Here is a 21,387-nt window from a genome sequence, read left to right on the forward strand (position 1 = left end):
TCATTTAACTTCCCTCAGAGGCATCTAGGTGGTGGGTGCAATGGTTAGAATATGGGACCTGGAATTCAGAAGATCTAAATTCAAATCTACTCAGACTATATGACTCTTATCTATTTGACTCTAGGCAAGTCACTTAAGCTCTGCATGCCTCAGTTTCTCTGTCTGTAAAATAGGAATAATAGCAACACCTACCTCCTAGGGTTTTGGGGAGGATCAAATGAGATAACATGTATGGGGATAATCATAGAAGACCAACTTTGTTTTGGTCATAAGGTCACAAAGTTAGAAATGGAGGTGACCTTGGAGGCCAAATTGTCCAATTTCCTCATTTGACAGAAAAGGAAACTGAGGCTTAGGAAGACTATGAGTTCTTGTCCAATGTCACATGGATAACAAGTGCCAGTGACAGGATGAAAGTTAAGATTTTCTGGCTCCAAGTCTAGCAATCAAGTTAAGAACTTGAGTGGAAATAACCACTTAGAAGCAAAGGAAATTTAATTTTTAAAATTGAGTTTTTAGTATTTCCTGCAGGGTTAGCAACAAAGAGGAGTCAGTAACTGCATGTGCAGCATTTGGCATTATGACTGTCCCCCAAGGAGGTGTAGACTCTCTTTAGTTCTTGTTGTTGTTGAATGCTTTCAGTCATATCTGACTTTGTGCTCCCATTTGGGGTTTTCTTGGCAAAGATACTGGAGTAGTTTGCCAGTTCCTTCTCCAGCTCATTTTATAGAAGAGGAAACGGAGGCAAACAGGGTTAAGTAACTTGTCCAGGGTGACACAGCTAGTAAGTGTCTAAGGTTGGATTTGAACTCATGAAAGTGAACCTTCCTGACTCCAATCCCAGAGCACTGTTACCACCTAACTGCCTCTTCTTAGAAGGTGAAACGCCAAGGGCTAGCACTCACCAACACACTCCTGGGACAATTACTGTTTTGTCTCCAACCAAATGATTTCTATTTGAGCTATTGTTTCCCCTCTCTGAACCCCAAGACTTTGTCTTCTTCTACAACTACTGAATTCTGCCTCTGCTCTACATGGTACCAACTCGGGAACTCTCAGACACTCAAGGCAAGCTCTCAGGCATTCAGCTACTCCAACTTTTTCCAGCACCTCTAAAGCTTTCCACCCACACTCCTTCCTTCACCACTCTTGGCATTGTTTCCAACCTCTTCTATGATCAAGGGCACCATTGAGGTTGCTTCCTGCCCCACAGCAGCTTCGCAAATATAATGGCTCCTTCTTTCTCCCTATCTGCAGCCTCCCTCTTAAACTTGCAGTTCAGCCTTTTCTTTATAAGGGAACTCTTTGACAGTAGGGATGGTTTTTTGCCTCTCTTTGTCTCCAGAATTTAGCACATTGTCTGGCATGAGTTGTTCAGTCATTTAAGTCATGACGAACTCATTATGACCCCATTTTGGGTTTTCTTGGCAGAGATATTGGAGTAGTTTGCCATTTCCTTCTCCAGCTCATTTGGCAAGGGAGGAAACTGAGGCAAACGAGATTGAATGACTTGCCCAGGGTCACATGGCCAGTAAGTGTGTTTGAGATCAGATTTGAACTGGAATCTTTCTGACTATCCACTGGGCTACCTAGTTACTAGACAGGGACTTTAGAAATCATCTGGTTCCCCCTTTCTCCCCTTCAATTTTATAGATGAGCTAACAAAGAATCTAAGTGGCTTGTCATACAGCCTGGGGTTTAAACCCAGGCCTCTGACCTCCAAATCCATTGTGCTTTTCTCTCCTTGTAGCTTTGACTCACTGCCTTTTTTACAGTCTAGGCTAAAGCCCATCAATTTTCACTGTGATTTTGTGGACTCATCTGAAGCATCAGCCCAGAAAGATCTTGTTCTCTTGGGATCTCAGGCTTCCTTCTTGTTAAGATTGAAGGCTGGTCTGAGAACGAATGAATAAAGTTTATAGGAGTATAGATCTGCCATTGGAAGTGGCCTCTGAAGTCCAATACCCTCCTTTTACATCTAAGGGAACTGAGGCCCAGGTAGATTAAAGGACTTACTCAAAGTAATAAAGGCAGCAAGCATCAGAGGCAGATTTGGGTCTAGGATGCCGCACTGCCTAAGTAAAAAATCCAATGTATTAATAATATTAATAGTTCATTAATGACAAATCTAATGCATTAACCATATATAACCATAACCAATAATAAAAATATTATATTTTTAGTTTTATTATTATGTGATATCATCTATTATATTATATGATATTATTAATTATAATATATATATATAAGTGAGTGGTGACACAATCAGAACTGTACCATAAATAATTGGGCTGTCGGCACACGCCACCGACCAGTCCAGACCTAGGAGAGATTGGAGACAGGACCACCCATTAGGAGACTTTATATAGCTTTCTTATTCATGGGTAATGTGGGAAGTGATGCTCTGTGAATCTGCTGATTCACACTCCCAATCAAACTCCTGTGATCCCTAAAAACTCCATCAGGAAGTTTGCTGTGCACCCAACAAAGTCCTTTTTGTCTTTGCTACTTGGATTTTTTTACCTTTCTTCTTCCATACATGTCATTCTTCCAGGTGCAAAAATAGGTGGGGTGGGAGTCTGCAGCTAATCCATGTTGCAGAGGTGGTGGATATTAGCAGCTAAAAACATACCTGAGCAACAAGAAGCCACTAGTGTTCAGGGTCCACCTCCCCAAGCACCATTCCCCTTCCCAACTGCTGCTAGCTGACCTTGGATTTCCAAAGGGGTTCTTGGGAAAAGATGTTTTTTTGGGGACCTCTGGTCCTAGTATGTAGACTCTACCTATTCTCAACAGAAGTGGACAGGTTAATGGAGTTAGGTATGGGCTGGGAATCTCTTTTTTTCCTACATAATCCAACTGAAATGTTGTTTGCATCTTTTATCAAGAAGGATCTCAATCCACCAGGTTATGTCTTCTGTATCCCATAGTATAAGAATTCTTAACTTGTGGTCTATAATATTAAAAATATTGTCATAACTATATTTCAACATAAGTGGTTTCCTATGTATTTTATGCATTTTAAACCCTTTCTTTCTTAGTAACAACTCTAAGATAGAAAGGCAAGGGCTAGGCAATTGGTGTTAAATGACTTGCCCAAGATATGCCTGAGATCAAATTTGAACCCAGGACCTCTTGACTCCAGGCCTGGCACTCTAATCACTGAGCCACCTGGCTGCCCAATATTTTCTGCATTTAAAAACAGGATCCTGAGAAATGGGTGCAGAGGCTTCACCAGATGGTTAGAAAGAGGTCCAGGACACAAAAAGGACAGAGAATGCTTCATCCAGCCCCCATAAGGCTATGACACAAAATAGGTATAGTTTTTGAGATCCATGTTGTGGAATATTTGTTCTCCTTTGTAATTAGTTGAAAGTAATAAAATCTTGAAAGTGTTGAGGGGAAAATGGGGGAATGTCATGCAAATCCCTCACCCAGCCATAGGACTTTCAGCGTTTGTATAATGTTTAATAATGATAACAAATAATAATAATAATAACTAGCATTTATGTGGCACTTCCCATGCATACTTTACTATAATAATAATATCACTTCTGTGGATATTACCATGTCTATTTTAGCATAATAATAACTATTACAATTTAGCATAATAATAACTATTACTAATAACTAAATAATAATTACTATTAATTATGATGTGCTTTGTTCTTTTATTATAAACCATCCAGGCCTCTCCAGTTGAAAAGACTGCATGCCCAACACCTTCTATTGTTCTGCCTGGAGATGAGGATGCCCTCACGCCAGATGTAGAGAATGATAAAAATCTGGTGAGCAGGTACTGTGCCTTCCTCAGGTTCCCCCATCTGTGCCTAGGCATGTGCTGACTTGAAGGTTTCAGGGATTGAACCAAATGGACAGTGGGATTTGTCACAAGTTTGTAGGGAAATTTTGAAGGGTTGAAGCTATCTTTTGTTTGCCTTTTCCAGGGGATTGCAGAATAGTTAAATGAGAGAAATGTAGAGATTTGCTTTTGGTTTTTTGTTTTTTAATCACATTACCTGCTCCCTGATCTTGATGTCTTAGGACATAAATAGCACAGATCAGTCCCAGAGAGTTGCTCATTTAGGTGATACAAAGGTCCATGTTTGCTTCTCTAGGACCCCAAGTCTTGAAGCTTTTAGGAATTTCCCAATTATTTTTCTCCCTTGATATTTGGTTTGGAGTTAGTAAAATGCCTTTCAATTTCTATTGTGTGTTTAGAAAGATGCTGAGTGGGCCCTTTAGCACCATCCCAACCCCATTTGGCCTTTGTTTTTGTTTTTTAAACCCTTCCCTTCTGTCTTGGAATCAATACTATGCATTGGTTCAAGGCAGAAGAGTAATAAGAGCTAGGCAATTGGGTTAAGTGACTTGCCCAGGATCACACAGCCAAGAAGTGTCTGAAGCCAAATTTGAACCCAAGAACTCTAGACCTGGCTCTCGCCCCCTGTGTATCTTAGCAGACCATAAAAAAAGTGCTTGAGTTTTGGAGAGGTCCCCAGTTTATCAGCCTTGTGATAAGAGAGCATCCCTGCATTTTCCTAGGAGAATAGTTGTTAGGCTCAAATGACACAATGGCTCTAAATCACTTGACAGACCTTGAAGTGCTAGAAAAATGTCAGCTTGAGGCGTCATTTTTGTCTGGATATTGGATTTCCCTGGTGGAAGGAGCTTCCCACTGCCAGGGCAGATGGGTGCCTGCTCTGTGTTTTAGTCTTTGAGTTGCCAGGTCCACTGAAGAGTTAAATAATTTGCCAGATCATATAGTCAGATTGTACCAAAGGCAGAATTAGAACCAGGTCTTCTTGACTCTAAAGGAATAAGAAAACAAAATGATAGTGCCTGTCCTCCAAGAAGTTGTGTTTCCCTAGAGGGAGGTGGCAGGATACAACATATACACATAAAGTCGTTATATGCAAAATAATTTCAAATAAAAGGAAGAGCATGACAATTGGGGTGGAACAGATATTAGGAAAGGTTTCCCAGAGGAGAAGGGATGTTAGCTGTGCTCTGAAGGAGGCTAGGGATTCTACAAGGCAGGGGTGAGGAGAACATGGGGGTCTAGAAGTTGGTTTGGCTGGAACAGAGTACATGAAGGGTAAAAATATGAAATGAGGCTGGAAAGGATGGAAGAGCCAGATTATAGAAGGCTATAGCTTAGCCAGGCTAAGAATTATTTTTTTTCCCTAGAGACAAGAGGAATCCACTGAAGGTTTTTAAGTAAGGGCATAAAAAGAGTCAGCTCATTTTACAGATGGGGAAACCAAGGCAGAATAAGTGACTTACCCCAAGGTCACACAACTAATAAGTGTCTGAGACTGTATTTATCTTTGGGAATATAATTATTACTAATTTCAGGTCCGGCACTCTAGCCACTGTATCACCTAGCCATCTAGGAGTTTGAAGACCTGGGTTTAAATCCTGACACTGTGTCCTACACTACCTATGTGACTTGGGCAAATCATTTCCTCATCTGCTAAATGAGGAGGTTGAACTGGATCAATGACCTCTAGCTCCAAACATACATCTGTGAACAGGTGGATTGTCATGTCCACAGGGGGAAGAGTAGGAATGGTTTTATCCCCTTTCCTTCCTCTCTCAACCAGACATTCTGTTTTCCAGACCACGCAGCCCTCGTCACAGGCTTTCTAACCGACACATGAAGGCTTCCCTTACATCCCTGACATCTGTGGGTAAGAAACACATCAGTTGTGTGGATATCGGTGCCCCTCAGGCTTTTGGTTCCCCCATCTGTGGTGGGGGGAAGCAGCAAAAAAGCCAAATGGCACTGCCCTATGGCTACTGGTTACTCCTGTGGTTCCCAGTGGTGTCTGCCCCTCTGCCTTCTTCATGAAAGGCTTAGCCAGTCCTGCTTATCACCTCTTTTCAGTCCTTCCTGTGGGAGAGATAAGACTGATATAAAAGCACAGACACAAAGAGACCAAAATGGAAGAAGTGTGTGTGTGTGTGTGTGTGGGGGGGAATCTTTTGCTAAGTAAGCTGGAAGTTGGATGTATCTAGCAGTGGTGGCTGGGGAAAGGCCACCTCAACTATGACCTACTGATTGGTGAGTAGTCAAGGGGATCATACAGAGGCTTCTGAAGCCTTTCCCCATAGACTAAAGAATGCTTTCTCTTAACGTCATCCAAGTCTCAAGAAAAGAGCACTAAAGAGAGGGGGTCAAGTACAGGGAGAAATCCCTGGAGGTTACTCTCCTTCAGTTCAGAATTTAAGGTAGAGTGAGGAGTATGTGGCTAATTGGTCATCTGAGAAGAAAACAAAGTAAGAAGTAAGTGGTTAATCAACCTGAGAAGAAGAAGAAAGGGAGTGGGGAGGAAGAACAGTTGAGGGATGGTAAGAGACAGGAACCAACACAACGTCAAATCCTCAAAGTAGGGAGGTCAGACTCAGATGGAGCAGCAAAACTCCATAAGTTAAAATGTAATTGGGAAGTATTTCACAAAGTAAGTAAAATATAATACAACATAGATAATGTTAATTTTTGGTTGTCTGTCAATATATGCCAGCAGGAACCCATTTCTATTTGATTTTGAGACCACTGGTATGAAGACACCCCACTTCCTATACCATCTGTATGACTGGCAAACCAAGCCCTCAACTCCATGGGTTCCTATGCACAGGGGAGTCAAATCAGCACTGGTTTCAGATGGACAAGACTGTCAGTCCAAAAGAGGGGCTTTCTGTCCTGAGGTCTGTCAAAGAGCAGTGCTCATCTTCCATATTTGCCACTCTGTGACATGGGAAAGCTCACTCCTTTTTCTGGGTCACATCCATCTCCTTTATGAAATGAAAGGGTTAACCTAGAGCAGTGGTCCTCAACGGGGGTGCTATGAGTCTCTCGAGGTGTTCCATGAATGCTTTCTCCATGCCCCAAGACTCAAAAGCTCCTCAGCCTTTGTCCCCCACTGCAGTTTGCTACCTTCTATTCCCTGTTCGACATCAAGAAAGCTGCAAGCCCAATACTGGGAGGTGCAAAGCTGCCTTTTGGGAAAATAAGAAAGAAGATGATGAAGTAAAGGGAGGGAAGGAGAGACAAAGGAATCCTACACCAGAGAACCTTGCTTTGGAGTTAATGTTCATCCTAATTTATCCTCAACCTTTAAAAATCAATGAACTAGGGAGCAGCTGAGTAGATCAGTGTATTGAGGGCCATACCTAGAGACGGGAAGTCTTAGGTTCGAATTAGACACTTCCCAGCTGTGTGACCCTGGGCAAGTCACTTAACCCCCATTGCCTAGCTCTTACCTCTCTTCTGCCTTAGGACCAATACACAGTATTGATTCCAAGACAGAAGGTAAGAGTTTTTTTTTTTTTTAAATCAATGAACTAGTCCAGAGCCTGGGAGATGGAAGGGACCTTAGAGGTTATCTATTCCGGCCCTTTCATTTTGCATCCTTCTTGCTCTAAATCCCATTGACCTATGTAGCCCCAACCACAGCTTGTGGCCCTGAGCTGGGCAGGCAAGGAGGGAGGCAGAGCCAGGAGAACAAGCTCCAAGCTGAGCAGGTAGAATTTGGGGGGCTGGGTGAGAAGAGGACCTCATGTTCCCAGGAAGAGGTTGGGGAAAGATGGCTTCCTCTCAGCTTCCCCAACTTTTTCCAATCTGACCACTCACCAGCCACATAAACTGGCTTCCCCCAGACAACGCAGGCCATATCATCCATCTGGTGAACGACCAACTGCCAGACATCAAAATCTCAGAGGAAGATAAGAAGAGGAACCTTGAGCTCCTAGAAGAAGCTAAGAAAGTGAGTGAGCGTTTCCTGACCAGGAGAGGCCGAAAGTCCAGGAGCAGCCTGCCCGATTCCCCTTCAGGTAGGAGAGAACCCAGAGTTAAAATTGGTCCATTGGACCCAGGGGGACTCAGGGATCTCCTCTGGGTGCAGAATGGAGTCTGGTCATGACCCATGTAAACTTTGGAGATTTTTAAAAATTAAAAAATTAAATTTAAGAATTTTTAATGGCATGTGAATATAATTTTTTCAATGTGATGTTTTTTATTTTCTTTTCCTCCCACTTATCTGCAATTGAATAAAAGAAAGAAAGAAAGAAAGAAAATGAAAAGCCTCATAAAACATACACATTATCAAGAACACAATTGGGAGGGGTTTCTGAAAGGGGTTTTCTTTATCGAGTGGCAATATACAAAGCTTGGCCCTCTGAGCCTACAGACCAACTGGGCCAATCTTAGAGATTTAAATTTTAGAGACAAATCCAACAGAACTCCTTTGGCCCAATTAGAATTCTCTCTACTTGGTACCGAAATGACAAGAGCCTCCTTCTGAGGGAAATTACAAAGCAAAACTGGAAGGGGCCCCTTCAGATAGCCAAGACAAGGTGGCTACAGAGGAAGTCATTTAATTTCTCAGTCTGAAAGCAGCCTGGACTTGGTGAAACTATCCTTAGGGCCCACAAAGCTACTGCCCTGTCATGCCCATTGTTGTGCCTTCCTAACATTCCCCTCCTCTCACCCTCATCCTTATCATCACATCACTATGTCCCTTCCTACCAGAAGTTTCTATATCTCTGAACCTGGTTCTAGTCCTACATTCTACATGGACAAGGGTCCTAGGTATAGAAATAGCAGCCCACATGTTCTCTTAGTCTCAGTTTCCTCACCTGTAAAATTAGGGAGTAAATTTGTAAAATCAGTAAATCTGTAAAATTAGATGCCCTTTGAAGTTTCTTCCAGTTAGAAGTGGGGCAGAAAGGAGGGAAAAGGAAAGACAGACAGATAGAGACAGAGGCAGAGATAAAGACAGAGATAGAGGGAGGAAGAGAGAAAAAGAGGGAGAAAAGGTGGAAGGGAGAGAGAGGGAAAGAGAGGGAGAGGAAGGATAAAAGGGAGAGAGAAAAGGATGGAAGGAGAGGGAGTGAAGGAAAGAGAAGGAGGGAGGGGAGAGAAATAGGGAAAGAAGGAGGAGAGGGAGAGAGAGAGAGAGAGAGAGAGAGAGAGAGAGAGAGAGAGAGAGAGAGAGAGAGAGAGAGAGAGAGAGAGAGAGAAGGATGGGGAGAGAAAGAGGGAAAGAGGTGTCAGTCCTAGCTGATAGGTAAAGGACACAAGAAACAATGAGACCAGAATAAGGCGATTCAGCAAAGTTTATTATATGCAGCAAAGGCAGGAGGGGAGACCCAAATCCTGGAAGAGAGACAGAAAGAGACAGAGAAGGAGAGAGAGGAAGAGAAGGACAGATGGGGAGAGAAAGATGGGAAGAGATGGAGGGGAGAGAGAAAAAGAGAGAAAGACTGAAAGAGATGCTAGATATTGGTGATATAAAAACAGAAATGAAGAACATGAAGAAATGAAGTAGCCTCTGATCTCAAGGAGCTCATATTCTATCTGGGGAGACAACATGTAAGTAAAGATATATATTCTCTGTGTATGAGTATACATATATAAGTATGTATATCCATGTATGTGTTTAAACGTATGTGTACACATGTACATCTACATGCTCTGGCTTATCCTGGGGAGAAGCTAACATGGCTTTCCATGTTTGTTAATGCAGCCATTTCCCCAAACCCCAGTCCTGGGGCTTCTCCTGCAGTGTCCCGGAGCAACTCTCTCAGCAGCCCGCCCTCACCACCAGGTAAATTGGACTGTTAAATGTGTGCTGGGTTTCCCACCTGCCAAGCTAGTCACTCTCACTTATAGGATGACTCTGGCCAGGGATGACCCCTTCTGACTGCCTCCCACCCACCCCTCACCCCCCACCCCCAGCTTCCTATTCCATGATAGATTATGGAGGAGTTGGGGGACTCCTTTTGAGGGGCCCATGTGAGGAGGGTCCCTTAGGGAGGCTGGCTCCTGGATCAAGCCTGCCATAAAAAAAAGCCAACAACATTAAAAGAGGCTATGGAGGCCAACGGGCTCAGCTGCAGGATGGTTTCACCAGACCCCAGGAAGTGTGGTAGAGTGGATAGAGCTCTAGATGGAGTTAGAAGACCTGGGTTTGAATCCTGCCTGGACACTTAGATTAGATATGTGACCATAGACAACCCAGGTAATCTCTCTGAGCTTCAGTGACCTCATTTGGAGAATGAGAAGTTGGACAAGATGACCTCTAAGGTCCCCTGTGGCTCTAAAGGCATGTCTGAGGATTCCCTCCTTTGAACTCTGGAGCAGACTAGGAGATGACCTTCTAAGCTCGCTGCTATTCAGCACCAGAAAGGCAACTGGACTAAATATCCAAATGAGGAATCCAATTGTTGGCATGATGGGAAATTCCCATTTTGGTAATATCTCAACCCATCTAAGCCTTAATAGATAACAGCAACAACAACATTAACAACAAAAAGCCCTAAAGAGTTTAAGTTTCATCTCTCCCATCAGAATGGAAGCTCCTTGAGAGCAAGAATGTCTCATTTGTTTTTGTGTCCCCTGCACCCATCAGAGTGCTTGGCAAATGGGAAATGCTCAATGGCAGCTAGATGGCTCAGTGCCTAGAGCTTTGAGCCTGAAGTCAGGAAGACTCACATTCATGAGTTCAAGTCCAGCCTCAGACACTTACTAGTTATATGATCCTAGAAAAGTTGCTTAACCCTGTTTGCCTCAGTTTTCTCATCTGTAAAATGATCTGGAGAAGGAAAGAGCCAACTGCTCCATTATCTCTGTCAACAAAACCCCAAATGAGGTCATGAAGAGTCAGACCCCACTGAAATGATTAAAGGACAAAAAACACTTGGTACATGCTTTTCATTCATTCATTGATTTAGCTTAAGGTCACATAGCTAAAAAGTGTCAGACACAGGTTTTACATGAAATCTTGAGTCCTATCTATTCACCCATTGCTTTTATAGATGGGCCACAAAAGTCCCAAGAATGTTTTAGTCTGTCCTAAGCTCATTTCAGGCAAAAGAGAGTACTTAAGGGACATTCTAGCATCCCTGGATGCTCCAGAGGTAAAAACTGTGATGGTTTGAGAATGAAATTCTACAGATTTTATTCCTCAATTTTTAACAGCAAGGCACACTGGGGGTAGGTGCAGCTATTGGCTGGAAAGTAGACATTGCCTTATTCTATGGAGGAAACTATATAAAATCTTTACCTTATGTCTTGGAATCAATGCTAAGTATTGGTTCCAAGGCAGAAGAGTGGCAAGAGCTAGTCAATGGGAGTTAAGTGACTTGGCCAGGACCACAAAGCTAGGAAGAGTCTAAGGTCAAATTTGAACCCAGAACCTCCCATATCCAGGCCTGGCTTTCTATCCACTGAGCCACCTAGCTGCCCTCCCTGTTGTCTTTATTATTCCAGGTTCTGAAGTGTGTGCTGCCCCAATCCCTGGGCCAGGATCTCCACTACAGGTAAGAATGATTTTTTTTTGTTGTTGTTAGTCATAGAATGTTACAAAGTTCTCAACCGAGAATAGACTTCACATGGATGAATTATTATACATGTCCAGAACTAGCAGCATGCTGACAAAGGTTTAGCAATAGTCCCTCTGGAAAACACATGCTCAAAAATATGGTTTATCATACACCTTTAAGTTTTATCTATATAATTAATATTTTCTCTATCATTTTTTTTAGTATAGATAATCAACAAAACAGAAAGTCAAGCCATGATTTGGAGCATTTGTCCCATTACCAAGATAGATTCCACACTCTGCCATGTTTTGAGATTTGGGATATTTTTTGCTCATCTCCATTCCTTGCCCATTGTCCAAGATTTTTCCAAGATGGCAGCTTAGGAATCCTATCTCCAATTCTTTCATTATATGGATATGTAACTTCTTTGGGTCTAGTGTCTTGAATTCATTGATGGTGCTGGAAGATATGTTGTCTTCTCTTCACTTATGAAGGGATTCCACTTACCATTAACTTTTTTTAAACTCTTACCTTCTGTTCTAGTACCAGTTCTAAGACAGAGAGTGGCAAGGGCTAGGCAGTTTGGGTTATGTGACTTGCCCAGGATCACACAGCTAGGAAGCACTTAAGTCTACATTTGAACCCAGATCTTCTTGAGTCCACTGTCCTACCTAGCTGCCCTGCCACTCACTTTTGTAATCACCACTAATTTTTAACTTCCAGTTTTGTGAGTTTAAGGTACTTTACTATTGTTTTAATGTGTATTTCTCTGATTAGTAGAGTAGTAGATTTTACTACTTTTTTCAAGTGAAGATGGACAATTTTGGCCTCCCACATGTTGGCATCTTTTCTTTGTAGATTATTTCCATCTACTCTGTCTGTATATCCTGTCACATGTAGGTAGTTATTTTGCATGTTATCTCCCTCCTAAGAAGGTAAGATCCTTGAGGGAAGGACTCTTTTGCAATGTCCAAAGCCTGGCCCAAAGTAGATATGTATGTTTGTTGATGGACTTAATCTGAGAACTAGTTATTCATATCCTTTGTCAATTTGTCCTTTGGGGAATGGGTCCCACACTTAGAAATTTGTGTCCAGTTCTTGATAGTAAATTATAATTGGATAAAGAATTTTTCTCAATATCTTTTTTTATTCTCTTGATTTTAGATACATAAGCTTTAATGGTTTAACCTTTTTACCATAGCCTTCATTAGCAACCACAAAACACAGAAGTAAAAATTTTTAAATGAAGGACAAAATCTTTTGTTTTAAATGCATTGATTGATTATGCAAAGCCTCTAAGTTTTAACAAGATAGAACCAAATGAATTAAGAAACAAGCAAAGAATTATTTTGCCCTTAAATGACATTCTAGGTCCAACTAAAATTCCATTGTTTGGCTTTATTTTTCTTATGTGTTTTCTAGTCTCTGTCTCCTCTCTTTCTTTTTTATGTGATTATTCTCAGCTTCTACATAGAGATGATTCTAATGATTTTACTTGGGATTACCTCCAGAGGGTCTTTCCATATTCCTTTATGTGCTTTATCTTTATAGTTTTATGGTACCATAATATTTTCATTATATAAATATGCCATAATGAATTTAGTTATTCTCTAACCATTGACCAGAGAAGACAAGTCCCATTTTTTCCACTACAAAGAGAGCATTAATGGCTCTGTTTGTTTAAGAAGGCCCTTCCTTTTTATAATATTTTTGGGATAAAGTCATAATGATGGACTTATTGGATCCAAGAGCACAGCCATTTTTGCTACATTGGTTTCCATTTTGCAAAATCTCTTAATGTTTACATTCAAATCCATCTATTTTGTCTCTACTAAGAGGCCAACATTTCATGAAGCAACGATTCCTTTAAAATACTGAATTCTGGTTTATTTCTTGTTTGCAGAAAGGAGATGAACCATCATTCCACCTTGATCTACCTGTGAGTCTCCTCTTCCTACTTAATTTTAACAGTGTCTCTGTAGGATCCAGCAGCCTCTACTCAGAAGAGGAAAACATTGGTGATGCCAGACCACAGGACAGCATTTGGGAGGAGAGAAGGGAAGACTACTTTGTGTGATGGAGTGCTAGAAATTGGCCAGCCATGCCTATTACCTTTAATGATGATGCCAAAAGTCAGGGGACGAATTTGGCATTTGTCCGCCAGGTCCTATCAGCTCTTTTCTTTATTTACTCTTTCAGAGACAGAAGGAGCAGTGCTATTTCACTAGCACTAGGGAGTCATGGGAACAGGTACTCTAAGTACCTTGGAGGCAGAAACAGTCTCTATCCCTAGTGCCTAACCCAGTGCCTTAAATATTGATTGAATTGATGTCGTTGCATTTTTTGGTCATATAAACAAAAAGTAACAGAGATTTTCCCACAAGTAGTTAAGTTTTCTCCTCTTAAAAGCAGGGAAAATGTCTTTTTTTATCATGAAATTCTCCTAGAGCCTTTCTCTATCACCCAGACTAACCAGCTTCCAATATGACAGATACGATATTGTACACATCTAATTCAGTTCAATTCAACACATATTTATTAAATGGAATATAAGCTCCCTGAGGAAAGGGATGGTTTGTTTTTATCTCTATATTCCTAAGACCTAGCATATAGTAATCACTTAAGAAATGCTTGTTAAGGAGGGCAGCTAAGTGGCTCAGTGGATTGAGAGTCAGGCTCAGAGATGAGATGTCCTGGATTCAAATCTGGTCTCAGACACTTCCTAACTGTGTGATTCTGGGAAAGTCACTTAACCCCCATTGCCTAGCCCTTACTGTTCTTCTGCCTTGGAACCAATACACAGTACTGATTCCAAGATGGAAGATAAGGGTTAAAAAAAAGAAATTAAGAATTTAAAGGGAAACCCAGTGGATAGAGTACCAGTCCTGGAGTCTGGAGGATCTGAGTTCACATCTGACCTCAAATGTTTCCTAGATGTGTGATCCTGGGCAAGTTACTTAATCCCATTTGCCTAGCCCTTGCCCTTCTTTCTTAGAGTTGTTACTAGAAAAGAAAATAAGGGATTAAAAAACAATAATTCAATTGAATTGCCTATCAGGCATTTTTACTAGGTGCTGGAAGAGAAATAAAGATGAATTAGACAACGGTCCTGCCTTTGTATTTGTCACTTTCTAGTAAGGAGAGACTTTGAACCTTGTCTGAGAGGGTGCGTAGTCACCAGAAATGGCAGACCAAGCTCTTTATAACATGATATGACCTATAAGAAGGTCCCATGTCATACCCCCAAGGGTCCAGTCAACAGATGCTTTGCTTATCAGACAGGGCTCTTGGTATATGCCACACAGAGGAGGGAAAGAAGCGGGGTGGGTGGGAATAGAGATGAAGAGATGTTGAGATGAAAAGACAGGGAGAGATGGTTCTCAGATGAAACCTTATTTATAGGAATCTTGGTTTCAGGGTCCAAGTCCAAGTTTCTGGAGGGGAAGAGGGAAAGATGAAGGCTGGAATGTCACCTCCTCTTCATCAGTTTCAGAATTTCCTTGTTAGTTTTAAATTCCAAGTCAAAATTCCTTTCTCTCTGTAGGGTGGATTTGAAATTTTAAAAACCTGAATTCCAATTGTAGTTCTGCTTCTAAATACCTGTGTCACCTTGGGCAAACCTTTGTGGTGCTGAGTTTCTACAACTGTAAAAATGAAGGGAAAAGACTAGATGACCCCCAAGTTCCTGTCTAGCTCTAAACTTATGACTCATTTATTCATTTACTCACTCACTCATTCATTCATTCATTCATTCTGCCCACTGTACACATGAGGAAATCAAGACTAAGACGATGAAGTAATTTTCTTATCATCCCAAGGCTAGGAAGGCTCCATAGCCCCTATTTGTGTAATCACAACCTTCTTCTTTTAGAATGCCACCAAGGGGCTAACAGACCGGAAGCAGAATGACCAAAGGAAGGTGTCTCAGGGACGATTGGCTCCTCGCTCCCCCAGTGCTGAGAAATCCAAAGAGACATTATCTGAACAAAAAGAAAATTTTGATCCCCTTAAACACGTAGAGAACAGTTCACCCAAGGTCCTGGCTTCTGGCAGCGGTGGAGGGAAAATGTCCCTCAACAGTCCCACAGGTGCTGGAGAAAAAGACCCAGGGAAGCAGCTTCTTAAGAAGCCCAAGGAAAGTGACCATCTCCTAAAAGGTCAACTCCAGGGCCCAGGGACAACCCCCCAGGGACCCCAGGGAAAAGGTCCAGCCTGGGAACCACCCAACTCCAAGACTCCCTCAAAAGCTGACCTCAAACCTCCGGGAGTCCGACCCCCTCTACAGCGGGGGGTGTCCTGGGACAGTGGCCCCATGGAACTGGGGCCAAAGGACAAGGCCATCGCCAAACTGGCAGTGGCAGAGGAAGAGAAACGTTTTCCAGGCAAAGCTGCCAACAAGCTCCCCAAATCATCAGGATTCAAGGACTTTCAGATCCAGGTTCAACCTGTGAGAATGCAGAAACTGACCAAGCTCCGAGAGGTGGGTTCTTTCTGGGAGAAGAATGGGTTAACCTTGGGAGCAAAGTGGGCAAACCTTGGCATAGTGGGGGGAAAGCCCTAGGATTTGGCTCAAACCCTAGCTTTGCTGCTTACTATCTATGTAACCTTGGTTAAGGGATTGAGCCTCATTGATTGAATTGGATGGTTTCTAAGGTCTCCAGCTCGGAACCCCTGATGCTATGATCTCACTTCGCTTCTCCTGCACTTGGAGGCAGAAAGACCTGAGTTCAAACTCTGCTATGGATACTATAAAAGTCATATTGAGAATTTAGATACCAACATAATTTTTACAATACTTCACTAGCATCTTTGTTTCCCTAGTTAAATCACTTAACTTCTATGTACCTCAATTTCCCCATCTGTAAAAAGAGGGAAAATAGCCAAAGCATCTAGTGTATAAGGTTGGTTTGTTGTTCAGTTGTTTCAGTCACGTCCAACTCTTTGTGACTCTCTTGGGGTTTTCCTGCCAAAGATACTGGAGCAGGTTACCATTTCTTTCTCCAGCTCATTTTACAGAGGAGGAAACTGAGGCAAAGAGGGTTAAGTGACTTGCCTAGGGTTTCCCAGCTTCAGAGTATCTGAAGTCAGATTTGAATTCATGAAGATGAGTCTTCCTGACTCTAAGCCCAGCACTCTATCCACTGCACTGCCTAACTTCCCTCATAGGGTGATAATGAATATCAAATAAGATTGAGACATAAAGGACTTACGGTGCTAAAAAAAAATGCATTATTGTTGCAATTATTAGTTCTTCACTGAGTCGAAGGGCAGAGGAAAGAAAAGACAAAAATACAAATGCTTCTGTCTTCCAGCAAACCTGGCTGAGTGCACAGGAGACATTCATACAGCTTTATAGTCCAAGGAAAGGAGGATCATTTTGGGTGGGGGCTCCTCGGAGGAGGCAGTTTTTGAGCTGGGGCTGGCAGGGCAGAAGGGGAAAAGGCACCGAGCCACAGAGCTCTTGCATCCTTCAGGAGTTCTGTGTGTCTTGCTCTCCGTCTCAGTATCTCTGGCATTTAGTCCAGATCCTGATGTAGAGCAGAGCCTGAGAAATGTTTGTTGACCCACTGAATGACAGTGATGTTAGAGGCCAGCATTCCAGGTGTTAGAGCGGAGAAGGCACGTCCTTCACATAGGAGTGGGAAGCCAGCCTTGCATACTTGGGGCTGCACGATTTCCTGATGTCAGCGTACAGTATGTGACATGTAAACAGGAACCAGGTGACTAAGTACCTCTCCAGTCCCAAATACTGTCACGGTTGGGGATGAAATAACCCGGCCTCCCTCAGAGTTCCAAGAATCCTTCCTTCCTGGTGATCTATCAACAAACTGTCTAAAACTCTCCCCAGAATGCTCACTGGAGTGAGTCTATGTAATATTCCTTCCCAGGTTCCCAGGGTCACAGAATCTTAGGACTCTAGAGCCAGAAAGGCTTCTGGAGGGACTTAAGTAATTTGGGGCTGGTACCTCCTGCCTCTCAGACACCCAGAATCCTCTCTAAAGAAAAACCTTTCATTGGTCAAATCTGAAGATGTAGCCCTGTAGGAGGGCATCGGCTGCTTCTCCCTACTCTTTAGAGGAGAGGAATTAGAAGTAGCCAGCAGTCGGTACCCTGTGCTAGGAAGGAGGGTGAGAGTTAATCTCCCACCATTCCTTTCTTTTTTTTTTCTTCCAAAATTCCTCCTGCCTCCATCCCCAGGTTTCAATATGACTGATGCTTGAGGACAGCTAGGTGATTCAATGGATAGAGAGCCAGGCTAAGAGATGGGAGGTCCTGGATTCAAATCTGACCTCAGACATATCCTAGTTGTGTGACTCTGGGCAAGCTACCTCTAAGTTCCCATTGACTAGCCCTTACTGTTCTTCTGCCTTAGAACCAGAGCCAGGTCTTAGAGATAGGTGGTCCTGGGTCCAAATCTGGCCTCAGACACTTCCTAGCTGTGTAACCTTGGGCAAGTCACTTAACCCCAGTTGCCTAGCCTTTATCGTCTTCTGCCTTGAAACCAATACTTAGAATTGATACAAAGAAGGTAAGGGTTTACAAAAAAAAATATGACTGATGTTCAGAGAGAGAGAGAGAGAGAGAGAGAGAGAGAGAGAGAGAGTAGAGACCAGGTTTGAATGAGAACTAGCTATGCCCAAGAGTTTCCTTCATCCCTAAAAAGACCTGAAAGGAAAATAGAGGAATTCTGGCCTTCCAAACAGCTCCCTGCTATTTGTCCACAGGTTAAATCATGAGACCATTCCACTTAAATTGACTCCTGAGCTCTCATTCCATTTTTTTTAACCTTTACTTTCCATCTTAGGATCAGTACTGTGTATGGTTCCAAGACAGAAGAGAAGCAAGGGCTAGGCAATGAGCATTAAGTGACTTGTTCAGGGGTCCCACAGCTAGGAAGTATCTGAGGTCAGATTTGAACCCAGGACTTCCCATCTCTAGGTCTGTCTTTCTATTCACTAAGTTACCTAGCTGCCCAATGAGCTTTCATCCCTGCTTGTTGTCCTTCCCTACCTACACAAAAGTTGGAGAACATAAGATTTCTTGACACTGGAAATCAGAAAATTGCCTCAGAAATCTATTCTAGGGGTAGCTAGGTAGCAGAGTGGATAGAGCACCAGACCTGGAGGTGGGAGTCTTAGGTTCAAATCTGGCCTCAGACACTTCTTAGCTGTGTGGCCTTGAGCAAGTCACTTAACCCCAATTGCCTAGCCTTTACCGCTCTTCTGCTTTGGAACCAATACTTAGAATTGATACTAAAAAAGTAAGGATTAAAAAAAAGCCTATTCAAGCAATAGACTTAAGACAGCAGAGGTTGAATACAATGTGATGGGTAGAGCCAAATTCTCTAAAAAATATTAACTTCTCCTTCTCCTGCCCAGGAACACATCCTAATGAGGAGTCAGAACCTGGTTGGCCTGAAACTTCCAGATCTCAGTGAAGCTGTGGAACAAGAGAGAGGTAGGTGAGACAGGAAGAGATAGACAGTGACGCCCCTTGATCAAAGGTAACTAAGGGAATCATGTGATATTCCCCTCCTGCCAAGAAACCCAGAGCCCCTCCTCATCATGCCCTTGTCATGATGGTCCACTATCACCAAGCTTTATTCTGGTGTAGCTAGGTGGTAGAGTGGATAGAGCTTTGGACCTGAAGTCAGGAAGACTCAGCTTCCTGAGTTCTAATCTGGTCTCAGATACTAAGTGACTTTGCATAAATCAGTTAATCCCATTTGCCTCAGTTTCCTCATCTGTAAAATGAGCTGGAGAAGGAAATGGCAAACTGTTCCAGTCTCTTTGTCAAGAAAACCTCAAATGGGAACATGCAGAGTTAGACAAGACTGAAAAATGACTGGGCGACAACAGCAACAAGCTTCATTCTTGTCATTCATTCAGTCTTGTTAGCACCTGGTGGGTGCTAGGTCACCCAGCCACATATCCTTTTCTCATATCCATTAGATTGTAAGTTCCTTGAGGGCAGGGACTATCTTTCTGTATCGCCAGAGCTTAATACATATTTTGTCAACTGGCTGACATCTAGCCATCACCAAATCCTCTAACTCTCTCTCTCTCTCTCTCTCTCTCTCTCTCTCTCTCTCTCTCTCTCTCTCTCTCTCTCTCTCTCTCTCTGTATGTGTGTGTGTGTCTCTGTGTCTCTCTCTTTCCCTCATCTCTCTCTCTTTCTTTCTTTCTTTCTTTCTTTCTTTCTTTCTTTCTTTCTTTCTTTCTTTCTTTCTTTCTTTCTTTCTTTCTTTCTTTCTTTCTTTCTTTCTTTCTTTCTTTCTTTCTTTCTTTCTTTCTTTCTTTCTTTCTTTCTTTCTTTCTTTCTTTCTTTCTCTCTTTTTCTCTCCCTCTCTTCTATCTCTCCCTCTCTCTCTCTTCTTTTCTCCCCCTTTCCCCCTCCCATTTCTGCCTCTATCTCTTTCAACATTAATCAAAATGACTTTGTCCTCTGTTTCCTCATTATCAGACCCTCCAGGTCTTCCTTGTCTCACACCTGGATTACTATAGTAGCCTCCGAACTAGTCTTCCAGCCTCCAGACTTTTCCTCCATATAATCTCTTTGGTTGCCAGAATGAGCTTTCCCTTTTGGACATGTCATTCCTCTGCTCAGACACCTTCAATGGCTCCCTGTTTCCTCAATAATCAAACCTAGAGTCTTCTGTATAACTTTTAAGACTCTCCACAACCTAGTTCTACTCTTATTTCCACCTTATTTCCCATTTCTTACCAGTAAGCACTTTCTGCTCCAGCCAGACCAGCAGCTCCCTCTTCCTCCTCTACTTTCTCCTGACTCAGTCTTTTTGTTCATACAATATATTACTCTCTCTGAAAATGTCTTTACCCCCTCTTCTCATGTATCCTTAGCCTACCTCTCCTTCAAGCCTAACTCGATCTCATCTTCCTCTTCCGAGAAGTCTTCCTGAACAACTCCAGCCTACACTCATCTCTTGATTCTTTGGGCAATGGCTGTTGGCACCATGTGACCTAACTTTATTTTCTTATCATCTTACTGAAAAGTAAAAATAACAAACAATAACAGCTACCATTTAAATAGTGCTTTGAGGTTTTTCAGAGTGCTTAGAAATATTATATCATTTTATCCTCACTGCAGTCCTGAGGGGTAGATGCTATTATTATTTAAACTCTTATTTTCTGCCCTTTTTTTAACCCGTATCTTGTCTTAGAATGTATATGATATATTGTTCCAAGGCAGAAGAGCAGTAAGGGCTAGGGAATTGGGCTTAAGTGACTTGCTCAAGGACACATAGCTAGGAAGTATCTGAGGTCACATTTGAACCCAGGACCTCCCATCTCAAGGCTTGGCTCTCAATTTACTGAACCACCTAGCTACATTCCACCCCCACCCCCACTTTCTTCCTCTCTAAGACAGAAGAGCAAGGACTAGCAAATGGGATTAAATGACTTGTCCAAGGTTACAGACCTAGGAAGTATCTGAGGCCATATTTGAACCCAGGTCCTCCTGATTTCATGCTCTATCCACTGAGCAACCTACATACCCCCAGATGCTATTATTATACCCATTCTGCAGACGAGGAAAGTGAAACCGAGATTAAGTGCCTTGCCCAGGGTCACACAGCTAAGAAATGTCGGAAAAAAGATTTGAACTCCAATTTTCTGGCTTCCAAGTCTTGTTCTCTCTTCACTGTGCCACCTAGTTAACTAAGCAAAATAGGTCTAATCCCTCTTCTACATGTCAACCTTTTAAATATTAGAAGTTAGCTGTCATGTCCCCACCCCAAGTCTTTTCTTCCCCAGATTAACTCCTCAGTTTCTTCAGAGGATCTTCATCTCACCATCTTGCTTGCTTCCTCTGAAGGCTCTCCAACTTATCAATGTCATTGGCAAAGCAAAATGTCAAACCTTAATATTCCAGAATGGCCTGACCATGGCAGAATACAGTAGGACATCTGCTCCCATCCTCTGATCTCTATGCCTCACTAAAGCAATCTAAAATTACTTTTAGTTGCCATATTCTAATTCTACCAAGTTCCACTTATTACCTGAATGGGCTTGGATAAGTCACCTACCCTCCCTTGGCCTC

General features: G+C 42.4%; 1 protein-coding gene across 9 annotated transcripts in view; it reads left to right on the forward strand.

Moving 5' to 3' along the window:
* Positions 1 to 21,387, forward strand: part of IRAG1 (inositol 1,4,5-triphosphate receptor associated 1) — a 233,145-nt gene that overhangs the window by 156,101 nt on the left and 55,657 nt on the right. For 7 of the 9 annotated variants that reach the window (XM_056802088.1, XM_056802090.1, XM_056802086.1 and 4 more), the window contains 8 exons: positions 3,690 to 3,796; positions 5,623 to 5,693; positions 7,663 to 7,836; positions 9,531 to 9,611; positions 11,276 to 11,325; positions 13,232 to 13,267; positions 15,200 to 15,808; positions 18,708 to 18,786. In XM_056802088.1, the coding sequence (XP_056658066.1) occupies positions 3,690 to 3,796; positions 5,623 to 5,693; positions 7,663 to 7,836; positions 9,531 to 9,611; positions 11,276 to 11,325; positions 13,232 to 13,267; positions 15,200 to 15,808; positions 18,708 to 18,786 (1,207 nt within the window). The remainder of the gene's footprint in view (positions 1 to 3,689; positions 3,797 to 5,622; positions 5,694 to 7,662; positions 7,837 to 9,530; positions 9,612 to 11,275; positions 11,326 to 13,231; positions 13,268 to 15,199; positions 15,809 to 18,707; positions 18,787 to 21,387) is intronic. The other 2 variants (XM_056802093.1, XM_056802094.1) reach the window with 1 other exon arrangement.

The sequence above is a fragment of the Monodelphis domestica genome, chromosome 6 (genome assembly GCF_027887165.1).
Source record: "Monodelphis domestica isolate mMonDom1 chromosome 6, mMonDom1.pri, whole genome shotgun sequence".
Lineage (NCBI taxonomy): Eukaryota > Metazoa > Chordata > Mammalia > Didelphimorphia > Didelphidae > Monodelphis > Monodelphis domestica.